The 22,340-nt window shown below is 50.5% G+C and overlaps 1 protein-coding gene across 2 annotated transcripts in view; it reads left to right on the plus strand.

Annotated features, from left to right (window-relative positions):
• Positions 1–22,340, plus strand: part of ATXN10 (ataxin 10) — a 165,850-nt gene that overhangs the window by 133,577 nt on the left and 9,933 nt on the right. For both annotated transcript variants that reach the window (XM_042948115.1, XM_042948116.1), the window contains exon 10: positions 4,500–4,563. In XM_042948115.1, coding sequence (XP_042804049.1) covers positions 4,500–4,563 — 64 coding nt within the window. The remainder of the gene's footprint in view (positions 1–4,499; positions 4,564–22,340) is intronic.

Genomic DNA, 22,340 nt, shown 5'->3' on the forward strand with positions numbered 1-22,340 from the left:
AGGAAAATGGAGCCAGTACGGCTTACCCTGGCATTCTGCCGGAAGGCGGAAATCATGGATGTATTTGTCATTGCCTAGTGTGTGCCAGATGCCTATTAAATAGTAGGACATTTCTCACCCTGTTTCCGGCACCTAGAAAAAATTGCAGAAATTAGATTTGTTTTCTTCCCGTCTGCCTTGGGGAAACCAAGGACAGCTGGTCACAGTGTTCTTCAGCGGGTCTGTGCATCACAGGCAGGTGGAGAGCTGCCATCTTTCACCGGGACGTGTATTTCCAGACGGTCCCCAACTTAACGGTGGCTCAGCTTACGGATCCTCAACCTTATGATGGTGTGGAAGTGAGAGCGCGTTCAGTAGAAACTGTGCTTGGAGTTTTGAGTGTGGATCTTTTCTTGGGCTAGCGATGCACGGTACGCTCCTCTCTCGCGACGCCAGGCGGCGGCCACGGCTCCCGGTCAGCCTCGCGATCACGAGGGTCAGCAGCACCGGTTACGCTGACACCCGTTGTGTGCTCCTCAGCCTTTCAGTTTCTCCCTTCCTGTGCAGCAAATTACGTGAGAGATACTTAACACTTCATCACCAAATAGGCGTTGCGGTAGATGATTTTGTCCATCCATAGGCTCTTGCAAGTGCTCGAACATGATTCGGGTCAGCGGGGCTAAGCAGTGGCGCTCGGTAGGCAGGGGGTGGTAGCCATGGCTTCATCGCGACATAACCCCGTCGTAAGTCAGGGAGGATCTGTGGTTCATCCGATCCTGGGAGGGGTGCTTCTCTTCACGTCTAGGCCTTTTCAGTGAACAGCTAGGAAATAAATACTTTTTGGAAATTGAAAAATATATCACGAAATCTTGCTAATATTTCTAATTTAAGTGTAAAATTATTTTCTGGATTTAATCCTTTTTTATGCTGAAAATCTTAGTTCCTTAATAACATGAATGACCCATTTGCTTTAAACTAAATATAGAGGCACGTGGGTGGCTGTTGGTTAAGCGTCCGACTTCCACTCAGGTCATGATTTCACAGTTTGTGAGTTCAAGCCCTATGTTGGGTTCTGTGCTGATGGCTCGGAGCCTGGAGGCTGCTTCAGATTCTGTGTCTCCCTCTCTGCCCCTCCCCCATCCGTTCATTTTCTCTCTCTCTCTCTCTCTCTCTCTCTCTCTCTCTCTCTCTCAAAAATAAATACACATTAAAAAAATAAGTGCATAACGGTTCAGAATATCAATACCAATAGGAAGCAGAGACAGCTGAATGCCATTCTAAGATTTCTGTGCAGTTCTCTCTGAGCTTCGGATACGTCTCACTAGGGGTGTAAAATCAAATACTGTTTTAATTTTGTGTAATTTTTCTTTGTTTTACATGCCATTGGATTAATGTGTTTCTGTTTTCTATTTTTATAACTTTGTAAATTTAACTTTTCTGCTAAGATGTAATTGACGTAACGTACTGTGCTCATAGAACATAACATGACTCAGTATTTGTGTGTTGTGAAGTTATCAACACAGTAAGTGTAGTTAACATCCGTTATAAATTAAATTGTAGAGAATTATATAAAATACATATAGGATTCCAAAGTCATACTTGTATGACCAGGTGCATTCACAGACATCTGCCTCCCTTTCCTGCTGCTGCTGTCTCCCTCTCTCCTCATGCCCTGTGGACAGCCATTATTAGTTCTTTATTTAACCCTTTCTTGTGTCTTTTGGGAACTCTAAGAAAGTTTGTATATTTCTCCTCCTTTATTACACGGAAGGTTCACGTATAAGCCTGTCTGCGGCTTGCTTTTTTCACTGACCGCTGTATCCTGGTGATCCCTCCAGGTAGTGAATTGGGCCTTCTTCACTCATTTTCACAGCTACACGGACGTGTTTTGCGTCTGTGCTGTCGTTCGTTCAGCCGGCCCGTATCGGAGAACACCTGAGTTGCTTCCAGGATCTTTGTTTTCATAAGTTGCACTGCATGCAACATCCCTAATTGTCAGAGAAATGCGAATCAAAACCGCAGTGACACGTCACTTCGCACCCACAGGATGGTTAAAATAAAAGACAGACACCGACACGCACCAGTAAGAACGGAGAGCAGTTGGAACCCTCATACGTTGCTGGTGGACTAGAAGACGGCACAGCACTCTGAAAAGCACCCCAGCAGTTCCTCCAGATGTTACCAGGACCAAGCAGTTCCTCTCTCGGGGTACGCAGCCAGCAGAACTGAACATAAATGTCCCCTCGAAAACATGTACACAGATGCTCACAGCGTGGTCACAGTAACCAAAACCGTAATGACTCAGATGCCCATCTACAGATGAACAGATAAATAAAACATGGTCTCTCCAGACAGTGGAATATTATTTAACCACAAAAAGGAACGCGGTGCTGGATGAACCTTGAAAGCATCGTGCTAACTGAAAGAAAAGGCCACGCACTGAAAGATTCCATTTGTACGCTGTGTCCAGAAGAGGCAAATCCGTTGACAGAAAGTAGATCAGAGATTGCTAAGGGCTGGACGGAGGAGACATGAGGAGTGACTGATGGGTATGGAGTTTCTTCCCTGGGATAATAAAAATGTTCTAAAATTGGATAGAGGTGATGGTTGTACAACTTTGTGAATAAAACTAAAATCCACTGGGTGGCTCCGTCGGTCGAGCGTCCAACTCTTGATTTCGGCTCAGGTCCTGATCCCAGGGTCGTGGCATCAGACACCGTGTCGGGCTCCACGCTCGTGCTTGAGAGTCTCTCTCTCTCCCTACGCCACTCTCCCCTTCTCTCTCTGTCTAAAATTTGAAAAAAAAGAAATCCACTGAACTCTGTCCTTTAAAAGGTGCGCGTTACCGTATGTGAATTGTATCTCCTAAAACTGTGCTGCAGTGAGTAACCTTGTGCAGGCAAAGCCTCCGTGGGGCAGTGCAGTCGGAGGTGCTGCCCTAGGACTGGGAGGGCTGGATCGGTGAGTAGGTGCTTCACCCGGTGCAGCCCGTCCACGGGCGTTGTGCCATCTAGTGCTCGCTCCAGCAGTGTGCGAGGACGCCGGTTTCCCCGTCGCCTGCGTGGGTTGTCAGACTCGCTCGCTTGCCGCTCTGACGGGCGAGAGGTGGTGTCTCCGCGTGGTAACAGTTTGCAAGGTTGAACGTCTTCTGATGTCTCTGTGGTCCAGCTGCATTTCTTTGTTTCTGTGCCGTTTCTGTTCATGCACTTGATCCATTCTTTTTCTATTGGATTGCTGATCTTTTCTCAGTTTTTACGAGTTCTTTGTATATTAAAAGATTAACCTTTTGCCTGTAATGTTTTACAAATAACTTTCCCAGCTTTTATTTGCCTTTTTTTTTTTTAATGTTTACTTATTTGAGAGCGAGAGGGAGAGCGTGAGCAGGGGAGGAGCAGAGAGAGAGAATCCCAAGCAGGCTCCTCACAGTGTAGAGCCCAATACAGGACTTGAACCCACAAACCATGAGACCATGATGTGAGCCGAAATTAAGAATCGGACGTTCAACTGGCCGAGCCACCCAGGCGCTGCCCCTTAATTTGCTTTTTAAAAAACTGCAGGCAAATTTTAAAAACCTCTTTTCCCAGTTGCTTCTGGATTTTAAGTCATAGTTTGGAAAGCTTTTCCTACTCTTCGTGTAGAAAAACTGTCCACTTACTAGTACTGTTAAACTGTGATAAACTCAGATTCGTTCGGAGTTTACCCTGGCGAACATTGCTGGGGAGAGATCCATTTTATCCTTTTTTATATGGCTGTCCAGTTGCCCCCGCATTTTTAAGGAAGGGTGAAAAGAAAAATAGTGTATCCCTTTCTGTTCCTGTCTGCTTTTAAAGATTTCTGGGTCGGTGTACGTGTTTGAGATACCGGTTTCCCCTGCTCTCCAGAAGTTGCTTGTTCCCATGAAGCCCCGTCAGCCGAAACGGCAGAAAGCAAAGAAACGATTGCCCTTAATTAAATGGAAAATGTTTTGAGCGTTCTCTGTCCCCCAAAATACCCTACCAAATCCTACCAAATAACACATAAAACCTGAAGTAACACTGTGTCGTAAAAGCAGGAGTGATGTGATAACTCCACAGTCTGTGTAAAGAGGACACAATGTACATACAGCGTAGTTCAGCTTTCACCAGGATCAGGGAGACCGCGAGCGCCCCGCCCCACAAGGCCAGAGGTGGTGGGATAGGTGTTGGGCTGGGTGGTCGGAGGTCGGGGTGGTGGCGGGTGCAGGAGGCTGGGCTGTAGCAGAGACAGGAGGAGGGTCTTCTGTTAACTAACGTCTCATCGTCTGACTCCATTAGGGCAGGCAGGTCACTAACGTCTACACCTGCTGTGTCTGCCTGCCTCGATGTTGGAGGTCGAGTTTCGTCGTCCGCTGTGGCTGGGGTGGCAGGCTTCAAATACAGCAGTATGCTGTTACGTTACCGCAGTGAGTGAGGAGACCAGCAGGAGAGACAGACCGTCTATGATCTCTCACCCTGACCCAGGCCTTTTTCGGTGTATAAATGTGCCTTTTCTTTTCTCCGCAGGTGAATGAGCTGGATGGCATCCCCTTGATCCTGGACAGCTGCAGCATCGATGACAGCAACCCCTGTATCCTTGCACGTGAACCCGTGAGCATCCGTTCACAGTCAGGGCCCTCCGTGTGACTCCCTTTCCCTGTGTTCCCTGGCCCTGTGGCCGGCTGGCTTTCTTGGGTGCTTATTCCTAAGAACTAAGCCACTTTCTCAGAGTCGGGACGCCGGACCAGCCCTCCTGCCGTCTGTGCAGTGCAGTGAGCTGGTGTTCAAGGTGAGTGGGACCTTCTAAAGCAGTCCTGTACTCACGAATGCTTTAAACTCTGGGGGGGAAGACCGCCCACCCAGGGTCCCTGTGTGCCTCCTGCCGCCAACATCACCTTTCCAAAGTGTGTGTTCCTCGGAGTAAATGTGAAGAATCGTGCTTTTTTTTAACTTTTGCTCTAGAGATTCTAAGTATCAAGTCCTTTGAGAGGAACCATTTTAGCAACGGTTTCGTGCCAGAGAAGCTCGAGGGGCGCCCTGCGGCCCCAGGAATAGGGAGAAACACTTTCGTGGCACCACCTACCTGTCTTTGACGTGTTCTGGCCTGTGACCCTCTGTTACCCAAGTGGGGGTGCGGGGGGGGGGGAGCCCGGTTCTTGCCCTTGGTTGACCACCCTGCTTGTAGGGTTCTTCGGGGAACCCCATTACTTCATCCACTTCACCAAGGAGTGACGCTAGGAAGCTGCTCTGATACCGTGAGGAAACCGCATCCGGAAACCAGGTTGAGCCCGGTGAGGTTTGAGCGGTATTTCCGTGTAAGTTCGAGACTTCCCTGGCGAGAGCCGGACTCCGTCCAGTCCCTCGCCCTGGCCGCTGCGTGCCCTTGTGCCCTGGGCGCCTGCTGGGGGCGGGGCTGGCGAGGAAGGACGTTGAGAGCGTAACCCTCTGAGGGACAGTGAGGAGCCCGGCCTGGGGCTCAGGGGATGGGGGTCGGGGGGGCGTGCGAACAGCACCCCTCACTGTGGCTTCTGTCAAGAAGACAAAAGGAGTTGATAAAAATCGTGTATTGAAAGTAGGTGGAGGGAGGACTGCTCATCCCGGTGCTGACGACACTGTCATTTGTCTGATTAGCAACAGAAGAAAATCTCCGATTTTAAAGAGCACAACGGTTTATAAGCTGAGTCAGGAAAAGACAGAAGCCTCGGAAGACTCGTCCTTGAGGCAAAACAAAGTTGGTTCGCTGCACCGCATTATAATCAGCCACTACAGGCTCTGCCCCCCACAGTCTGGAAGTCTTTTAGCCCCAAAAAAGAAGGGAGGAAAGAGAGCTGGGGGTCACAGGAAGGCAGTGAAAGGTCACTCAGGTGCAGGGACAGGTGGTGCGTTTCCTGAGGACAAAGAGGATGTATCCCGAAACGAGACATTCACCCACAGCGTTCTGCTCCCTAAACCGACCTCCTGGTGAAGAAGACGTTCTATCACTGGTCTCGGCTCTGACCGAGAGCAGGGGACGGCCCGGCCCTTGCGCACAGCGCGTCGTGGCTCTGCAGACGGCCCGCCTGTGGTTCCACGCTTACAGGGTCTCCCTGGCAGCCTCCTGGGCGGCTCCTCCGTTCGCTCACTCCTTCCTTCCAGAAACACTCACTGACTCCTCGCTGTGCGCTTACGCCCGTTACCTTATTTAATCCCGGCAGCGCCACGGAGCACACGCTGTCGTCGTCGCCACCCCCGTGTTGTGGATGAGGAAACACGGCAAGGGAGTCTCAGAGCCTCGTCCTGCGGGCCAGACCCAGAGTGCAGGCTTGGTGTGTGCCCGGTCCCTAGCCATTTTGCTGTGCTTCCTCCTTAGGAGTCACAGGGCGGGGACGGAACTCATGTAGGGAAACCGCAATAACCTGTTCATGTGGCGGAGAAATTATTCAGCTTTCGAAATTGAAAAAAATGTATGTGGATAATCTGTATAGATAACTGGTGTCTTTACAATGATAATTAATGAAGAAGTGCAAGATCCCAGAATATTCTTTAAATTGTCAAGATAAGTTAAAATCCCACGTAGTTTAGTATGACGCATATTCATTCCTTCTTTGGAGTTTTATTTACCAAAGCCGGCCAGATTGCAAAGGCCTATAAAATATGCATAAGATAGGAGATACTACATACTAAGATACCAGAGCAGAAGGGAAATTGATGGTTGAATGGTCAGAAACGAAGAGGCATTAGAGCCTAGGGGATCACGTTTTAGGCGGGAGCCATACACTTGAACCTGGCGTTCCTGGTAGCCAGCGCAAAAAGGACACGATACGGATTATGGAATAAAACCACACCAGTGCCCTTCTGTGCTGCTCCTCGGCTCTGACTCAGAAGTAGGTGTTCCAGAGAATTCTCTAATTTCCCTGACTTCGCCTCCTTACCTCCCATTTACCCTTCCCCACCCATTTTAGGTGTTTTCCTTTCTCCTACTTTCTGTTCATCAAAACAATACATCTTTTTTTTTTTTTTTTTTTTTTTTGTGCCAAAAGGTACTGAGTGAGGCCTCTTACTCCACTGGCCACACTTTAAACTCACTCTTCGCCCTTTGTTTTACTAGCTGCTTTGTACACCTAAGTAACCTGCTCTGTTGCTGCTTCTTGATGTGTATATTGGGTTCTGATGAATCTATTACGACATGAAGATTTATTTTCTTATAAACCACCTTCACTCCTCGCTCTTCTCATGTCACTGTAGTTAAGACTACAGATCTCGTTTACTGTTGCCTGCATGACTAACAAGACTGAGCATCCTCTAACATGTTTGCCATTTGGATTTCGTGTGTGTGTGTGTGTGTGTGTGCGCACGCGCGCGTGCATGTGTGTCAGTGGACATAAAACATGCTTGAGCAAACCTTTTGACTATTTTTTCATTGGGTTTTTCCTTTATAATTTATTTGTAATAGATCTTTTTATGTTCTAAACAGAAGTTTTTAGTCAACTACATGGTTACTAATGTTTTCTTGCTCCCATTGTGTGACTTATCTTGTCATTCTCTTTATAGTTTATTTTAATTAACAGGAGGTATTAACAGTTAATCAAATTTATCACTTTCCCTTTATGGTTAGTTCTTTGGTGTGTATCTTGTTAAAGAAATATTTTCCAACCCTGAGGTCAGGATGATAATCTGTGTTATCTTCTGAACACTTGATAGTTTTACCTTCTCTGTTTAGGTCTGTAATTCCCTTAGAGTTGATTTTTGTGTATAGTGTGAGTTAGGGGTCTATTTCTATATTTTTCCATATGGACACACAATTGTCCGAGCCCAAGTTCCTGAAAAGAACATGCGTTGTTAGCTGTAGTGCCCTCTTTATCACAAGTATATAAATATGTGTGGGTCTGTATTTGGACTCTGTTTTCTTTTCCATCGATCTCTTTGTCATCCTTACTCTTTAAGTGTCGCTTTCTAACATGTCTTGATATTAGTTGAGTCAAATCTTCAACTGGTCTCTTCTTTTTAAAAAGTGTTATGGCTATTTTTGGTCACTTGTATTTTACATAAAAGTTTACATACAAGAACCAGCTTGTCAAATTGTACACATGTGGTTACATGTTTATGTACACCTACATGTACATACACACATGAAATCAACCAAAAAAAAAAAAACAAAAAACCAATTTAACCAACAAAAATTTAAATCCGCACATTGAGTTCTTCATTGAAGTTGCATTGACTAAAGTCCATTTGGTGAGAATTGACATCTAAACGATACTGGATGGATCTTCCAGTCCATGAGTATGGCATATCTGTCCATTTATTTAGGATTCTTAATTTTAAGCTTTTATCCTTTTCTATGTATTTTTATAGCTCCATTGCATGGATTTGGGTGTATGTTATTTTTGTTACCATACATTTAAAGTGTTTCCTAAGTTCTGTCATGGTTTCTTTTTTGACCCCTGGATTATTTAGAAATGCATTTCTTAATTTCCAAACAAATTGAAAATTTCTAGTTCTCTTTTGGAGCTTGATTTCTAGCATAAATGTGTTGTGATCAACGAGCACATACTTTTCTGTCCTGTGAAATTTATTGAGACTGCCTTTATGACCCAGTATATGGTACTTTTTTGCAGCTGTTCTATGTGTGCTTGCAAAGAACATTTATTCTCCAGTAGTGGGAAGCAGCATTTTATCCATGTGTATTAGGTGAAGTTTGTGAAAATTTTATATTTTTACTGATATATTTGTCTCCTTTCGTTTATCAGTTACATAGAGTCTTAAAATACCCTTCTGTGATTATAGATTTGTCTTATTTCTTCACTTAGTTACATAAATTTTTCCTTTGTATGTTTTGAGGCAGTGTTATTAGATAAAGGTGTATGACAGGCCTTGAGAAATGTTCCTGTTGTCAGTATAAATTGAACCCCTTTAAAACTCTAAAATTATTTGTTACTTGATATTAATATAGCTCCTCTAACTTGCTTTTGGTTGCTATTTACATGGTATAACATTTTCAACTCTTTTATTTTCAACTTGTCTGTATCAGAGGTGCTTCTTGTGAACACCATGTAGTTGGGTTTTTTTTCCCCTTAATCTAGTTTGACAGTCTCTGTCTTTCAGCTGCTGCATTTAGCCCATTTATATTTAATATAATGTAAATGCTGACCTATTTGTATTGAAGCCTCTCTGTCCTTCCTATTTTATTTTCTTTTTCTCTCTTTCTTGCTTTCTTTTGGATTATTTTGTATAATTCAGTTTTTATCGTTTTCTCATTTAAATGCTCTCTGTTCTTTTTTTCTATTCCGTTAATAGTTTCCTGGGAAAATTACAACAGGCACCCCTAACCCCCTTCCCGGATTATACAGGACCACTTTGGCACCCCCAACTTACATGCTGCTGTTGTTGTTATACACTTTAATTCTGTTTTCAAACCCCTAATGTCAGTGTTCACTTAGATCTATCCACATATTTACTACTTTGCCTGCCCTTCACTCCTTGTATCTCTTGTTTGTCCAGCTGGGATCGTCTTCCTTCTGCCTGAGGTCTTTTTAGAATTTCCTTTAAAGTGGGGCCATTGGTGGGGAACTAGTTGAGTTTGTTTGAAAATGTATGCCTGATGCCACCATTTTATTGGGAAAGCCGCAGGATCTCTACATTTTAATTTTAATGCGTATGTACGGTCACCTAATCCCACCATCTCCCGCGTGGTGTCTGCGCCCTCCACCCTATCTGGTGCCCTCCGTGCCAGAGCGTCTCTGTCTTATCCTTGGTGTTGAGCTGATGAATCTTCCAGTCTTGTGTTGAGATAGAGAAAGGGGGTCTAGGGGTACACGTACGTGTTAAATGTGCAAACAGGCCTTCTATTTTAATTTTCACCTTTACCTTCTGAAGAGATCCATGTGGTCACCAGCATCTGAGCTGTGAGGGATTCTGCAGGGCGTAGTGTTTCCCTGCCGTTCAGGACCAGCTTTCTTGGGTTTGCTGAGGTAGGTGCTAGACCCCCTTACCCAGCCGTAAGCCAGTGCCCTGTTACTTCTTTTCTGTCTGCTTTTTAGCATCTAACATTCTTTTTGTGCTTGAGAGTTTGTGTCTTTATTTTAAGAAATCCAGTGGCTCTCCAAAAGGGGTGTAGATCGGTGAGTGGGCTCCTAAGCCTCATCATTTGCTTACTGTCGCCAGCCATTACCGTGTGCCAGAACCAGTGGTGCTCTGTTGTTCTTACCATTTTAACGTTTTTTTTTTTTGTTTTTTTTTTTTTGTTTTTTTTATTTTTGGGACAGAGAGAGAGACAGAGCATGAACGGGGGAGGGGCAGAGAGAGAGGGAGACACAGAATCGGAAACAGGCTCCAGGCTCCGAGCTGTCAGCCCAGAGCCTGACGCGGGGCTCGAACTCACGGACCGCGAGATCGTGACCTGGCTGAAGTCGGACGCTTAACCGACTGCGCCACCCAGGTGCCCCTGTTCTTACCATTTTAAAACTCAGTTCGGCAGAATTAATCCCTCGCCTGTAACATACTGCCTCTTTCTTGGCCCTCACGATAGTACCTTCTGTAGGTTTTCCTCAGGTCTTTCTGGATCCTTCTTCTCTGGCTCCTTTGTTGCTTCCTCTTCCATGCAGCGTTTGCCCGTTGGAAACCTGCTGGAGCCCTGCTGGACATTCCAGAACCCGGGGGTGCTCGCCTCACCCTGCCTCTTCTCCCTAAGGAGTCCCACCCGTTTCTTCCTTTATTCATTCCGTGTTTAGTGAACGTTCTTCACATGCCAGACACTCTCCGGGCCCACGGAATGACAGCGAATCCTGTAGGGAGGCTGTGGCGACCGGTCTTCCAGGCAAGAGGGGATGGTGGCTTGGGCCAGTCCGTCCGGTCACCGTGGAGATGGGGAGACAGAGTTGCATTCTGGGTATTCTCAGGGTTTCAAATACCTGTTCACCCGTGGCTCCCAGACTCAGTCTGTAGACAGAGCTCTCTCATCTGCTGGTATGTCTTCCCGGTATTCCAAACCCAGCACGTCCACAGTTGAGCTGTTAATAGCTCCGTAACCGCCCCCCCTTCCTCGGTAATTGGGGGAATGGTTTCAGGCCAGAGATCCGGGAGCCCCTTGCCATGCTGATTCTTTTTCGGTCTCCTGCCACTAACGTGTCACCGCGTCTTCCCGATTCTCTCTCTGGAGCACGTCCCAAGACCGTCCACTTCCTCCTTTTCCAGTGGCACCGTCCCGTTCACTCTCTCCTCACCCCAGCCTGGGTCAGCGGTGGCTTCCTGACTCCTGTTCCCCTCCTTCCCTCGGGGTGTCCGGGAAACACGGACTCCCCAGCCATTCCGTGAGACCTCGCAAAACAACATAGGATCCTTCCTCTCTGCCTCTGGACTCTCCCTGCCCCCACACCATCTGTCCCAAACACGCTCCGTTGACAGAACCCCCAAGACTGCCCACCGTGCTCGGAACAACCCGGAGTCCCCAGCACAGCCTGAGGGGCCCCGTCTGATCTCGCCGCTGCCTCCTCTTGCACTTTTGTCCGGAGCTGTTCTCCCCGCCGCGGCACTCCCCCCACACGCTTTCTTACTGTGGCTCACGTGCGCCTCATGGTCACCGCAGGTAGTCACCTGCACCGACCTCTCACCTGAACTGCTCTCCCCGGGGCCAGCCTTCCGCGTGCTGGGTGCTCGGCTCCCGCGGTCTCTTCCTCAGCCAGAGGTCGCTGGAGCCCGGCCGGGTCCGGTCACCCCTCCTGTAACCTGCCGTGTCTGCTCATCGCAGTGTGCCACCAAATACTTGTGCGTTTACGTCTCAGTTGCCCTCTGGGCCAAGTGCTGTGAGGACAGGGACCGTTTTTTTCTGTTGTTCACCCCGGTACAATCTGCCACTGTCTGGCACCTAGTAAATGTCCAGTAAACACTTCTTAGACACACAGACGTGTGGGTACAACACTGAACAAATAGCAGCCTGGCGAGAGGCGTGTGTGTGTGTATTTGGTGGGAACAGGGGCGGTTGGCAGCACACGAAAAATTGCTCCTGTGGGTTCTGTGATTCTTCGTGAATTAAGTCTGCTCGGCAGTGACGGTGTTTCAGATTTGTTTCATTTAACCCCCTCTTCTAATTAACACCAGCCAAGTTTTTACAGAACTTTAATTTCAGTATTTTGTGTTAAAAATCAGTAGATGTTTTGGGTATGTTTAGACGAGGAATCGTGCTGATAACAATCTCTCCATTCTCTGATCACTCAGGGTCAGCTGCCGTGCACATGTACTTAACCATGCTCTGTGGGATGGGGGCTGAGGCCTCGTGACGCCGTGGGGAGCAGTCCTCGGTCCCCAAAGGAGATCAGTGCGGGGGACCCTGTGAGACTGCCACTTTCTTGGCCACCCTTGGGGATTAGGAACTTCAGGCTGGCTCTCCTATCAGAGCCGCCGAGGGCCGCCGCCCCTGCCCCCAGGCTAGGAATGAGGCCCGAGGCTCCATTTCTTGGAGATAGATTCTAGAAACCAGCGGGGATTTCCAGTCTCAGGGAGAGGGCAGCATGTCAAAGGGGCGCTTCACTGGGAAGACCTGCCCTCCACAGCTGCTCCAGGGGCACGAGCCCAGCCAGGCCCCAGCTGTTCACTCGCCCGCTCGCTTGTGGGTCACCCACAGTAATGACACGGTAGCTGAGGCCATCGGAAAATTCCAGCCCCACCACCACAGGGTCAGTTCCTTGTTTGTCAGTTTATTGTGGCAAGTGGGATTTTTTGTTGTTGTTGCTCCCAAATAGAAACCACTGAGCTTTATTTGAAATGTTTTCCTTTTATTCTTTTTTGATCTGTGTTTTCATCAGCTGTCCTTGATGTGGGCTGTTTTGTTTTGTTTTGTTTTTATTGGAGGGGGAGGGGACAGGCATAGAGAATCCAAACAGGAGTTTTTTTCTGTTCTTTTCTCTTTTTTCCCTTCCTTTCTCTTTCTCTCTCTCTCTCTTTCTCTCTCTCTAACACTGAAACACCTCATTTGTAAGTTTCCTTGCGTACAGAAATGTAGCAAGTAGTTTACAGAAATATTAAACAAACTGTGTTTTCCCCTGTGACCTGACCCGTGTCGAGGAGGTGTGGCCCGGGGCAAGAGTGGCAGCCGCTGGGTCCAACACCCGCACCCCACCCCTCCTAGTTTGTAAGCACTGCATTTACTTTCTTTGGCCTTAAGCTTCTTTGCTTATAAAACAGGCCCTACTCCTATCCTCACAGGATCATGATGGACGATCTCATGGTTTATGGGTTCAAGCCCTGCATCGGGCTCTGTGCTGACAGTGTGGAGCCTGCATGGGATTCTCTGTCTCTCTCTCTGCCCATCCCCCAGTTGTGCTCTCTCGCTCTCGCGCGCGCTCTCTCGCTCTCTCTCTCTCTCTCAAAATAAACTTTAAAATGTATATATTTAAAAACAAAACGAACAGGAGACTCATGGCATTTCAGAAAAGAAGAAATCCAAATGGCCAGCACACCTGGGGAAAGAGCTCGGTGTCATCAGTCAGGGAAATGCACAATTAACCCACAGTGAGAAACCCACCGGAATGGCTAATGGCGAGGGCCGACAGTATGAAGTGATGGCAAGGGTGTGGAGCAGCAACCTGAACCTCCGAGCCTTGCTGGGGAAGACGTAGATTGGAGTAACCCCTTTGCAAACGTTCTGGCCGCGTCTCCTAACACAACGCACACACCCGGCCTGCGAGCCAGTGGTGCCCTTCCCGGCACCTTCCCCCGAGGGGAGTGCACGCGTGTGTCTTCCAGGCGTGCAAGAGCCTTCACAGCAGAGCCATTGATAATAACCCCAAGGTGGGAGCATCCCGGGACTCATCCGTGGTAGAAGGGATAAATGAACGGTGGCCTGTTCCTACCATGTGTGCAGGTGGGAGGGTGGGTATTACTAGGGAAGGGGCACGCGGGGGCCCTCCGGGATGGGGTGCGGGCGCGTCCTTAGTCTCGGTGTAGGTGGAGTCACGGGGACACATCCACGTGAGGAAACCCCTCAAGACGTGCCCTCGGATGTGTGTGTTCTGTTGCGCCACGCACAAGTTTTTTAAGTCACCTTTTGGGTTCTTCCCGCGTGCCACGTCCTGTTCCGGCCCCTTCACTGGGGCTAAGACCACCCGCTTCATTGGGAACGTTTATTTCCATTTCCCGCCGAGAACGCTAAAGCCCAGGCAGCTGGTTCCTTGACGCCGGCCGCTCCAGATTCGCCCAGCGCGGGAGGGGCAGGGCCAGGGTGCAGGCCCAGGTGTGTCTGACTGTAAGGCCCGTGCTTCGTCTGAATTCAGGGGTCTAGACTTGCCCGTGCGTGCTCGCTTCGCTCCGTCACGGCGTTCCTTTCAGGCGTACTTTCTCCGGGACACGTGGGTAATCCGCTGTGTTGGGTACAAGTCTTGGACCGATCTTGCCGAACGTGTAGCACGTGGTACCCGCTCAGCGCTCTGTTGCAACCGTGCATGATCAAGATGCACCCCTGAGCCTGGAGATGGACCCCCCCTTCCCGTTTCCCCTCCCTCCTCCTCTGGAACTCTAGACCTGGGTGTCTTCCTCTCTGGGATCCTTCCGTGACCCCCGGGACCAAGCAGAGCGCGCCAGCGCGTCTTTATGGGTCAGTTGCGCTCCGCGTCCCCGTGAGCACACCGCACGGACGGACCCGCATATGTAACCCCTTCCCTCGAGGACAGCTTACCCCGGGTGGGATCTGTGTCCCCGTGCGTTTACACCTCGGGACACGCTCCACACTGGACCCCACGGATCCAAGGGAGCGTTACCAGAGTGTGTTCCAAAGCACAGAGTTTTATGTGGTGTCTTGAACGGCTATTACTTGAGGGAAGGCTTCTAAACCGTATGTCCGTACCTGCATATCTGTGCGCACACGCACGCACACGCACGAACCGTGCTGCCCAAGCCTGTCTCCAGCAGGACTGCGTGGAGTCCTTACCGTTCTTATGTGCATTTTGGAGACTCTGGACTGTAAGTGCCACATCCTGGGAAATGATGGAAATATATTCCATTCTGTCCTTCTTATTTATTATTTTATTTTCATTTTAGAGGGGGAGGGGCAGAGAGGGACTCTTAAGCAGGCTCCGTGCTCCGCGCGGAGCCCGAGGTGAGGCTCAGTCTCACGACCCTGGCGTCGTGACCTGAGCCGAAGTCAAGAGTCCGACGCTCAACCGACTGAGCCACCCAGGCGCCCCAGCTCTGTACTTACCGGGGAGTCCAGGCTTGTGACTGGACCTGCCACGCAGCAGCCAGAGGGGGGCCGTTCAGAGAAGTGTCTGAAATACTTCGGGAGGGCACAAGGGGCTAGAGTTGGTGGGGTCCGTGCGCTTCCACGCCAAAGGAGTGCTGGCGCCGTGTTCACAGAACGGTGCCTTTCTGCTGTCAGTACCCTACACTGCCCACCCGGACGTTCAGTGCAGCGAACGGCTAGGAAGTCGTTCTGAGGGAAAGCTGTCCCTCCTCTTTCTGGAGGGAAAGAGCCATTTATTTTTTATTTACTTCTGTGTTTCTGAGTCCCCAGCATGAAATAGCTGATAAACGGTGATTATTTGTTCTGTTCCTTTAATGCTGTTTTAGTTGAAAAAGATAAACTTTCGGTTTAGCTGGCCAGTGATTTGATTTGGTTTTGTAAAGCCCCTCGCTGCTTGTCTTGCCTCTCACCTAGTGCGTTTGAAGATGTACAGACCCAACATTTCTCCCCGACCAGAGCAAACAAGTCTGTACACACACAGCTTTGCAGGTCAGGGGAGGCCTCCCCGGGGCCCCGTGTGACGTGAGCCAAGCACGGGCCGAGGACCAGACAATGTGCGGGTGCCGCTCCCAGGCTGCTAAGAGTGTGACACGCTGCCACCAGCCCCCCGACACACACACACACACACACACACACACACACACACACGGATGCATCTAAATGGCACCATTCACAGTGAAAGGGGAAAGAAGCCCTGTTTGTGTGGCTTTTATGGTATCCTAGCAACCAGGTCCCCAGGGCCTGAAGCCGATGGCCGGAGGAGTCCGCGTCCTGTAATGAATGAGGCTTTCACAAAAGTGGACCGCTTCCTGGTTCAGGTGTCGTGGCAAGTAGACCATTTTTAAGTGAGACGCACACACTTGGAGTTGCGCTCCTTCGGGTGGCCCCTGCTTCGCGGTTTTCCCGCGTCTCTGAAACAGAGGCTACAAATGACGAGCATCGTCAGCGCGCAGATTCTGCGTCCCGCAGGCTGAGGCACAGAAAGTGGTTCTCCCCGAGGGCGCCCAGAGGTGACAGAGGTGAGAACCCGCCGGGGGGCACGCGCCGCCCACGCCTGTCCTCAGGCTGTGTCTCGCCGAGCCTGGTTGCTCAGCCGTTCCCATCTCAGAGGTCAGGATGCACCAGGGTTGGCTGTGCCTCGTTGACTCACAAAGAGCAAGATTGCCTGGGGTCGCCTGGGGGACTCCGTCGTTAAGCCTCTGACTTCAGCTCAGGTCACGATCTCGCTGTCCGTGAGTTCGAGCCCCGCGTCCGGCTCTGTGCCGACAGCTCGGAGCCTGGAGCCTGCTTCGGATCCTGTGTCTCCCTCTCCCTCTGGCCCTTCCCCTCTCGAGCTCGCTCTCTCTCTGTCTCTCAAAAATAAATAAAGATTAAAAAAAAAAAAAAAAAGCAAGAATGCTTGGGGTTTATTCTCACCTAAGCTAGGAGATGGGAGTCTGCCCTTTCCCTTGGTGAGAAGCCCGGGGTGGGCCGTGTGGTCTGCCACCTCCCCCTTGGCACGTACTCAGCCTGCACAGGGACCAGGGCAGGGCTGCCGTCACACCGCAGGTAGTGTGCGAGTGGCCGTGGAAGCCGCTTCCTTGGATGGCCTGTCACTTCAGCCACCTGGCTTTGCGATGACACAGCATTTTCGCCATTTTACTTCCTGATAGTTCCTATTAACGTTTGAAGTAACACCACGTAAAATGCGTTTGAAACCTGAAACAAAACGTCATGCAAAGATCTGTTGCCACCTATTCTTAATCTGAAGGATCCTGCGGCACACTTGTGGCTGATTAATATAACAGGTGCTGTTATATACCGATATATACTCATACTGATGAGTATAACTTTAGGGAAAGAACATCTCTGGGATATGTATTAGACATCCTGGCCGAAATAGTTTCTCCCGACTGGTCTTCCATGGTCGTGGTGAGTTTGCCAGCCTGAGAAAGTATTTTGAATTCTGAAACTACATGAAAGATTCATTCCTAACGTTACTCTCTTTTCTCCTGGGCTTTTCTTGGAGCAGTGGTAGGCTGACGAGCAAGATGGAGAAGACAGTACAGAGATTCCCTGTGCATTTCCATCCCCACCGGGGTGGGACGTTTGCCGCACGTGGTGAACACCCACTGACATGTCATTGTCACCCGTGGTCCGCACTTTCCAGGAGGATTCGCTCTTGGTGTCATGTGCGCTGAGTTTGGACAAGTGCGTAAGGACGTGCATCCCCCATTGTAATACGTGGAGGCCCGGGGAATCCTCTGTCCTCTGCCTGCAAACGCAGATCTTTTTCTGATCTCCGTGGTTAATACCTTGTTTGGAGTGCCCTGCAGATGCCGGGATCACACAGTAGGTGGCCTTTGCAGACTGGCTTCTGTCATTGGTGCTCCGCATTCCAGTCTGCTCCATGACTTCTCATTTCTTTTTTCGTGCCGAGCGTCGCATTGTCTGCACGGACCAGATACTCACTTTTCAGAATCGCTTCCTGTAACGTTCTGTCTACATGGTGGTCATTCTGCACCTGTCCCCCAGCGTCTCTACAGTATGGAGAAGAGCATAAAGAGAGCTTTGCTGATTCTTGACTTTGTGTTTCAGAAAATTGCTATCTCCCGTATGGATTTGACCATAAAGAAATGTCTCAGGGCCGCCTGGGTGGCTCAGTCAGTTAAGCGTTCAGCTCTTGACTTGGGCTCAGGTCACGTTCCCAGGGTCGTGACATTGAGCCCCGCGTCGTGCTCCATGCTGAGCGTGAAGCCTGCTTATGATTCTCCCTCTCTCTCCCTCTTCCTCCCTCTCCTCCACTCACACACGTGTTCTCTCTCTCTAAAAAAGAAAGGGAGAGGGAGGGAGGGAGGAAGGAAGAGAGAGAGAAAAGAAAAGTCTGAAAACAGCCTAAACTTCACATGCGTGACAGTGTCCAAACACAGCCCCTGGGGGGTTTCAGAAGCCTGTCTCTGCACAGAGCAGTCTGCATTCCCTTTGAAAGCATATTCAGCAAAGTCGACCGGTCACCGGGAGATCCTTCTGTTTATTTATTTTCAAGTAATCTCTCTGCCCGATGTGGGGCTCAAACCCATCACCCGAGATTAGAGCTGTGTGGTCTGCCCCCTGAGCCAGGCAGGCGTCCCACCAGCACATCCCCTTCGTGCTCGGTAATGCACCTCCCTTGCGTCCCCAAATGGCATTACCGAGCGACATCGCTGGCAGATCGTGCGTGAGCCCTGGGGCACTTGGTGGGCACAGCGGGCCCTGAGGGTGAGGTCTGCCTTCGAAAGAGCTGGCGAGTTTGGACCCCACTGACCACCCACGTGAAACGTACGCAGTCCTGGCGCATGGTCTGTGCTTAGTAAGTAGTCGTAGCATTTAACTGGATGTTTGTATTTTGTTACCAAGTTAAGTATTTGCCAGTTTTTCTTTTTTTGCATTCCCTTTAGTAAAAAGAGCAGTTTGGGATGTGTTGAGGATGTTACTAAAGGACTTTTTACAGTTGCTGTACTTAAATGCCATTGCTACACAGACTGCGTATTTTGTAAAACACTTGAGAGAAGTTTGGCATCGAGGGAACCTGTTCCAGGGAACCCTAAAGTCAGGATTTTTGCCCAAAATGACCTCGGTCAGATTCAGCAGTGACGGAGAAGGGTCTGGGCAGAGCGTGGACGCCCCACGGCCGGTTCAGCACCGTGAGATGGTGACTCCCTGGCTTTCGTGTTTTGGGATCGTCATTCCTGGCAGGAAGTGTTGTACTCTCTGTACCACTTTCTAGAACCAACAGATTTAAACAAACAAACAAACCCTACCGGGTGAGTGAGTGAGTCTCTGGAGGAAGGAGGGCCGGCGGCGGCCCCTCGGTGAGTCCCTGTTGACCACATGAAGGAAGCTGTGGGCTGAGCCTCTGCGCGGAGGCCACTTTCGCGACAGGAGGACCCGCGGGTGGGACGGAGGAGGGCCGCGCCAGCCACCAGCACGCGACCCGAGCCTGCTGGTGTCTCTCCCGACAAACCACGTGGGCCCCGAGGAACTTGGGGGAAACGCCGGGCCTGCCTCACGGGAGTGAGGCGTGGGGGCCGCAGTCGGGAAGGAAGGCCTCCGGATCCTCAGGCTTTCTTATCCTCGTGGCCACCCCTTCTTCACCTTGGATGCTCGCGCAAATCCAGAAAACAGAAAAAGAAAGCTCGCTTCCAGATGTCCCCTTTTCCACGCTCTTCTGTCCTCTGGTCCGAACCTCCCTCCCAGGTAGAGGTGAAGCAGGCTTCGCGGGTTGAGCCCCGGCCGTCCCGGCAATGGCAGCTGGTTCCTGCGAGCCGCCGGGAAAGGCCGTTTGAGGGACGGACAGGTCTTCTCTTTAGGGTTAACTGAGTGCAACTGGAAGCGGCCCCGTGCTGTGAAAGAGCCTCACGGGTGGACGGAAGCCGGGCCGAAGAGGACAGTTGGACAGCCGGGTCCCAAGCCTGCACTTGGGATTTTTCACGCGACTGCGACCGGCCTTATTTTTTACAAGAGATTCTCGTCTTCATGTTCGGGTAGCGGCCTAATTTTACGTTCTTACGGAAGCTCACAGAATGATGGCCCCGTGCAGGTAACAATCTGTACTTCCCGGTTCGGGACCGGAACAACCTATAGCAACTCAACACATTTTCCCAGTTTTTGAGAGAAACCGGGTTATGTCAGAATCGAAACGACTTCTGTCTTTCTCTCTGAAAGCACTTCGGAGTGTGGGTAGGAAACACCAGGAAATCCTAACAGGTTTTCAGCAAGAAAATGATGTGAGGGTCCCTGGCCTCCTCCTCCCGCTTTGCTGCTGCTGCTTTTTTTTTTTTAATATATTTTTTTAAGGTTTATTCATTTTTCAGAGACAGAGCATGAGGGGGTAGGGGCAGAGAGAGAGGGAGACACAGAATCCGAAGCAGGCTCCAGGCTCCGAGCTGTCAGCACAGAGCCCGACGTGGGGCTCGAACCCACAGACCGAGGGATCGTGACCTGAGCCGAAGTTGGACGCTCAACCGACCGAGCCACCCGGGCGCCCCTGTAACCGTCTATGTTTCTAACAGAACTAGCCTCTTTTACACCAAACATTAGGATTTTACTGAAATCTCATGACCACCGTGAAGCAGATACTGTCATTGTCCCATTTTACAGAAGAAGAAGTTGAGGCAGAAACGGTCGTGACTGGCCACGGCTCCGCACTCCTGAGCAGCAGGCCTGGTGTTTAGAACCCGCACTTTCTGACTCCAGGGCCCAAGAGCTTCATGTGGGTCCTGTGATCGTTTGACACACTGGGGCATGGTCCCCCCCCGAATGGACGAAGCAGCCAAGGCAAAGGGTAGTGAAGTCCCAGCCTGACAGAGGGGTCGGGGGCTCCACAGCCTGCCCGGGGCCCCACGCTGTCTCTCAGGTGTGCCGGGGACCAGGCAAGACACACGGCAGGTGTCCCCTCCCGCCGTCCTCACACGTGACCTGACCAGCTCTACCTTGTTGCGGTTGCGTCAACTGGCTCCAAGTTGCACATCGTATGAAGTGGCCGCGTTGGAACTTGAGCCCAGGTCTGTCCTTTTCCAGGACCTTCCTCTGGCCTCGGCGGACCCCTCCTGGGCCCCGGTTCCCACACTTTCCTCTCGAAACCACGCTCCACACGGCTACCCAAGACAGGGTCCTCATTTTTCTACTTCGTTCTTGCCCCAGGTTCTAATTGTACTGGAGTAAAACACAGACTGTTCACCGTATCCCGATTCCCTGCAAGGGAGGCCTTCCCGTGGAAAGCCTTGTTGCTTTCCAGTCTCCCGACACAGAGGTGACCCCGGACCTTTCTTCGTGCCTTGGGGCTTGTGCACGGCCCGCAGCCCTCTGCCCCAACACCCCTTTCTTTGTAGCCTGTGGGTCTGAGAGTGGTGGTGCCTCCTCGGAGAGGCCGCCTCCCACTGCCCTTGTCCGGTGAGTCAGTCTCTAGAATGTAGATGCCACAAGGGCGGGGACCTGACCATCCTGGGAACTGTTGTTTTCCCAGCATGGAGCGTGGTGTCTTCACATTTGCTGACGAGCAACTACATCATGGCTAACTTCTTGAGACAGCCGGGTGTGTGATCAGCCGTTCGCATCTTTGGATGTAAATCCCGTGCTAATTCCAGTATAATGCTCAAGGAGCAGATTGTCTGCAGAGAGGAGGAAAAACACGTTAGAGTATTAGATTTCTATAACGGAATGAGATTTTTCTCGCCAGAGTGAGGCGGCCGGTACTTTAGAAGTTGTAAGAGAGACATAGGGAAGAACCTTAGAACTTAACGTCACCACCACAACCAGCTTGGCCTTCATATAAATAGCCCAGCGGGCCCGTGGTATTTATTTCCAGTTAACGTGGAAGGCAGTTGCACGTGATAAATTTCTGCCGAGTGGTCTTCCTTTAAAACGGACACGGCCGAGCTCCTCCCGTAACCAGGATGAGTGGGCTCCCGGGTCTGTGCTCTGTCCTTAGTTCCCCTGCTACTGAGAGAAGTGGAAGCCGACAGCACAGGATGAGAAACACCACCGCTCACGGGCTCGCTTCGGGGCGGGGGAGTGTGGGCGGGAAACGGACGCGTCTGCGGGCCCACCCCTGTTGACTGCCGACTTTCTGGGAGCTGGGGGGGGGGGGGGGGTGGGGGGAGACAAGCCAGCACGGCGACCCGTGGAGCGGACCGTCCCGGGTGACCAGTGACAGTGGTAACGTGTTCAGGCCCCCGGCACGTGCGGTTTGTGAACACACCCTCTGGGGCACCTGCTGCGTCTCGTCTAGTCTGAAATCTGCCAGAACCCCCGCACTGTTTGTTTGTCGTTGAAACAGAAGCCTTGCTCTCTCAGAAGTATTTCTGACCCTTAGCTGCGCTGTGTAAACTTCGGACTTCGTTAGCGCTAGACTGACACTCATCTTCTGTGATTTAGATGAGACTACTCACTTTTTCTACTCCAAATACTAATTTCATTTTGAACTGTTTTTTCTTGATGTTTATTTCTTTATTGGGGGAGAGAGACCGAGCGAGCATGTGTGCAGGGGAGGGGCAGAGAGAGAGAGAGAGAGAGAGAGAGAATCCCGCACAGGCTCCACCGTGTCAGCACAGAGCCCAGCGTGGGGCTCGATCTCACGAACTGTGGGGTCACGACCTGAGCCGAAACCAAGAGTCAGACACGCAACCGACCGAGCCGCT

This window comes from Panthera leo, chromosome B4 (genome assembly GCF_018350215.1).
Source record: "Panthera leo isolate Ple1 chromosome B4, P.leo_Ple1_pat1.1, whole genome shotgun sequence".
NCBI classification, from domain to species: domain Eukaryota; kingdom Metazoa; phylum Chordata; class Mammalia; order Carnivora; family Felidae; genus Panthera; species Panthera leo.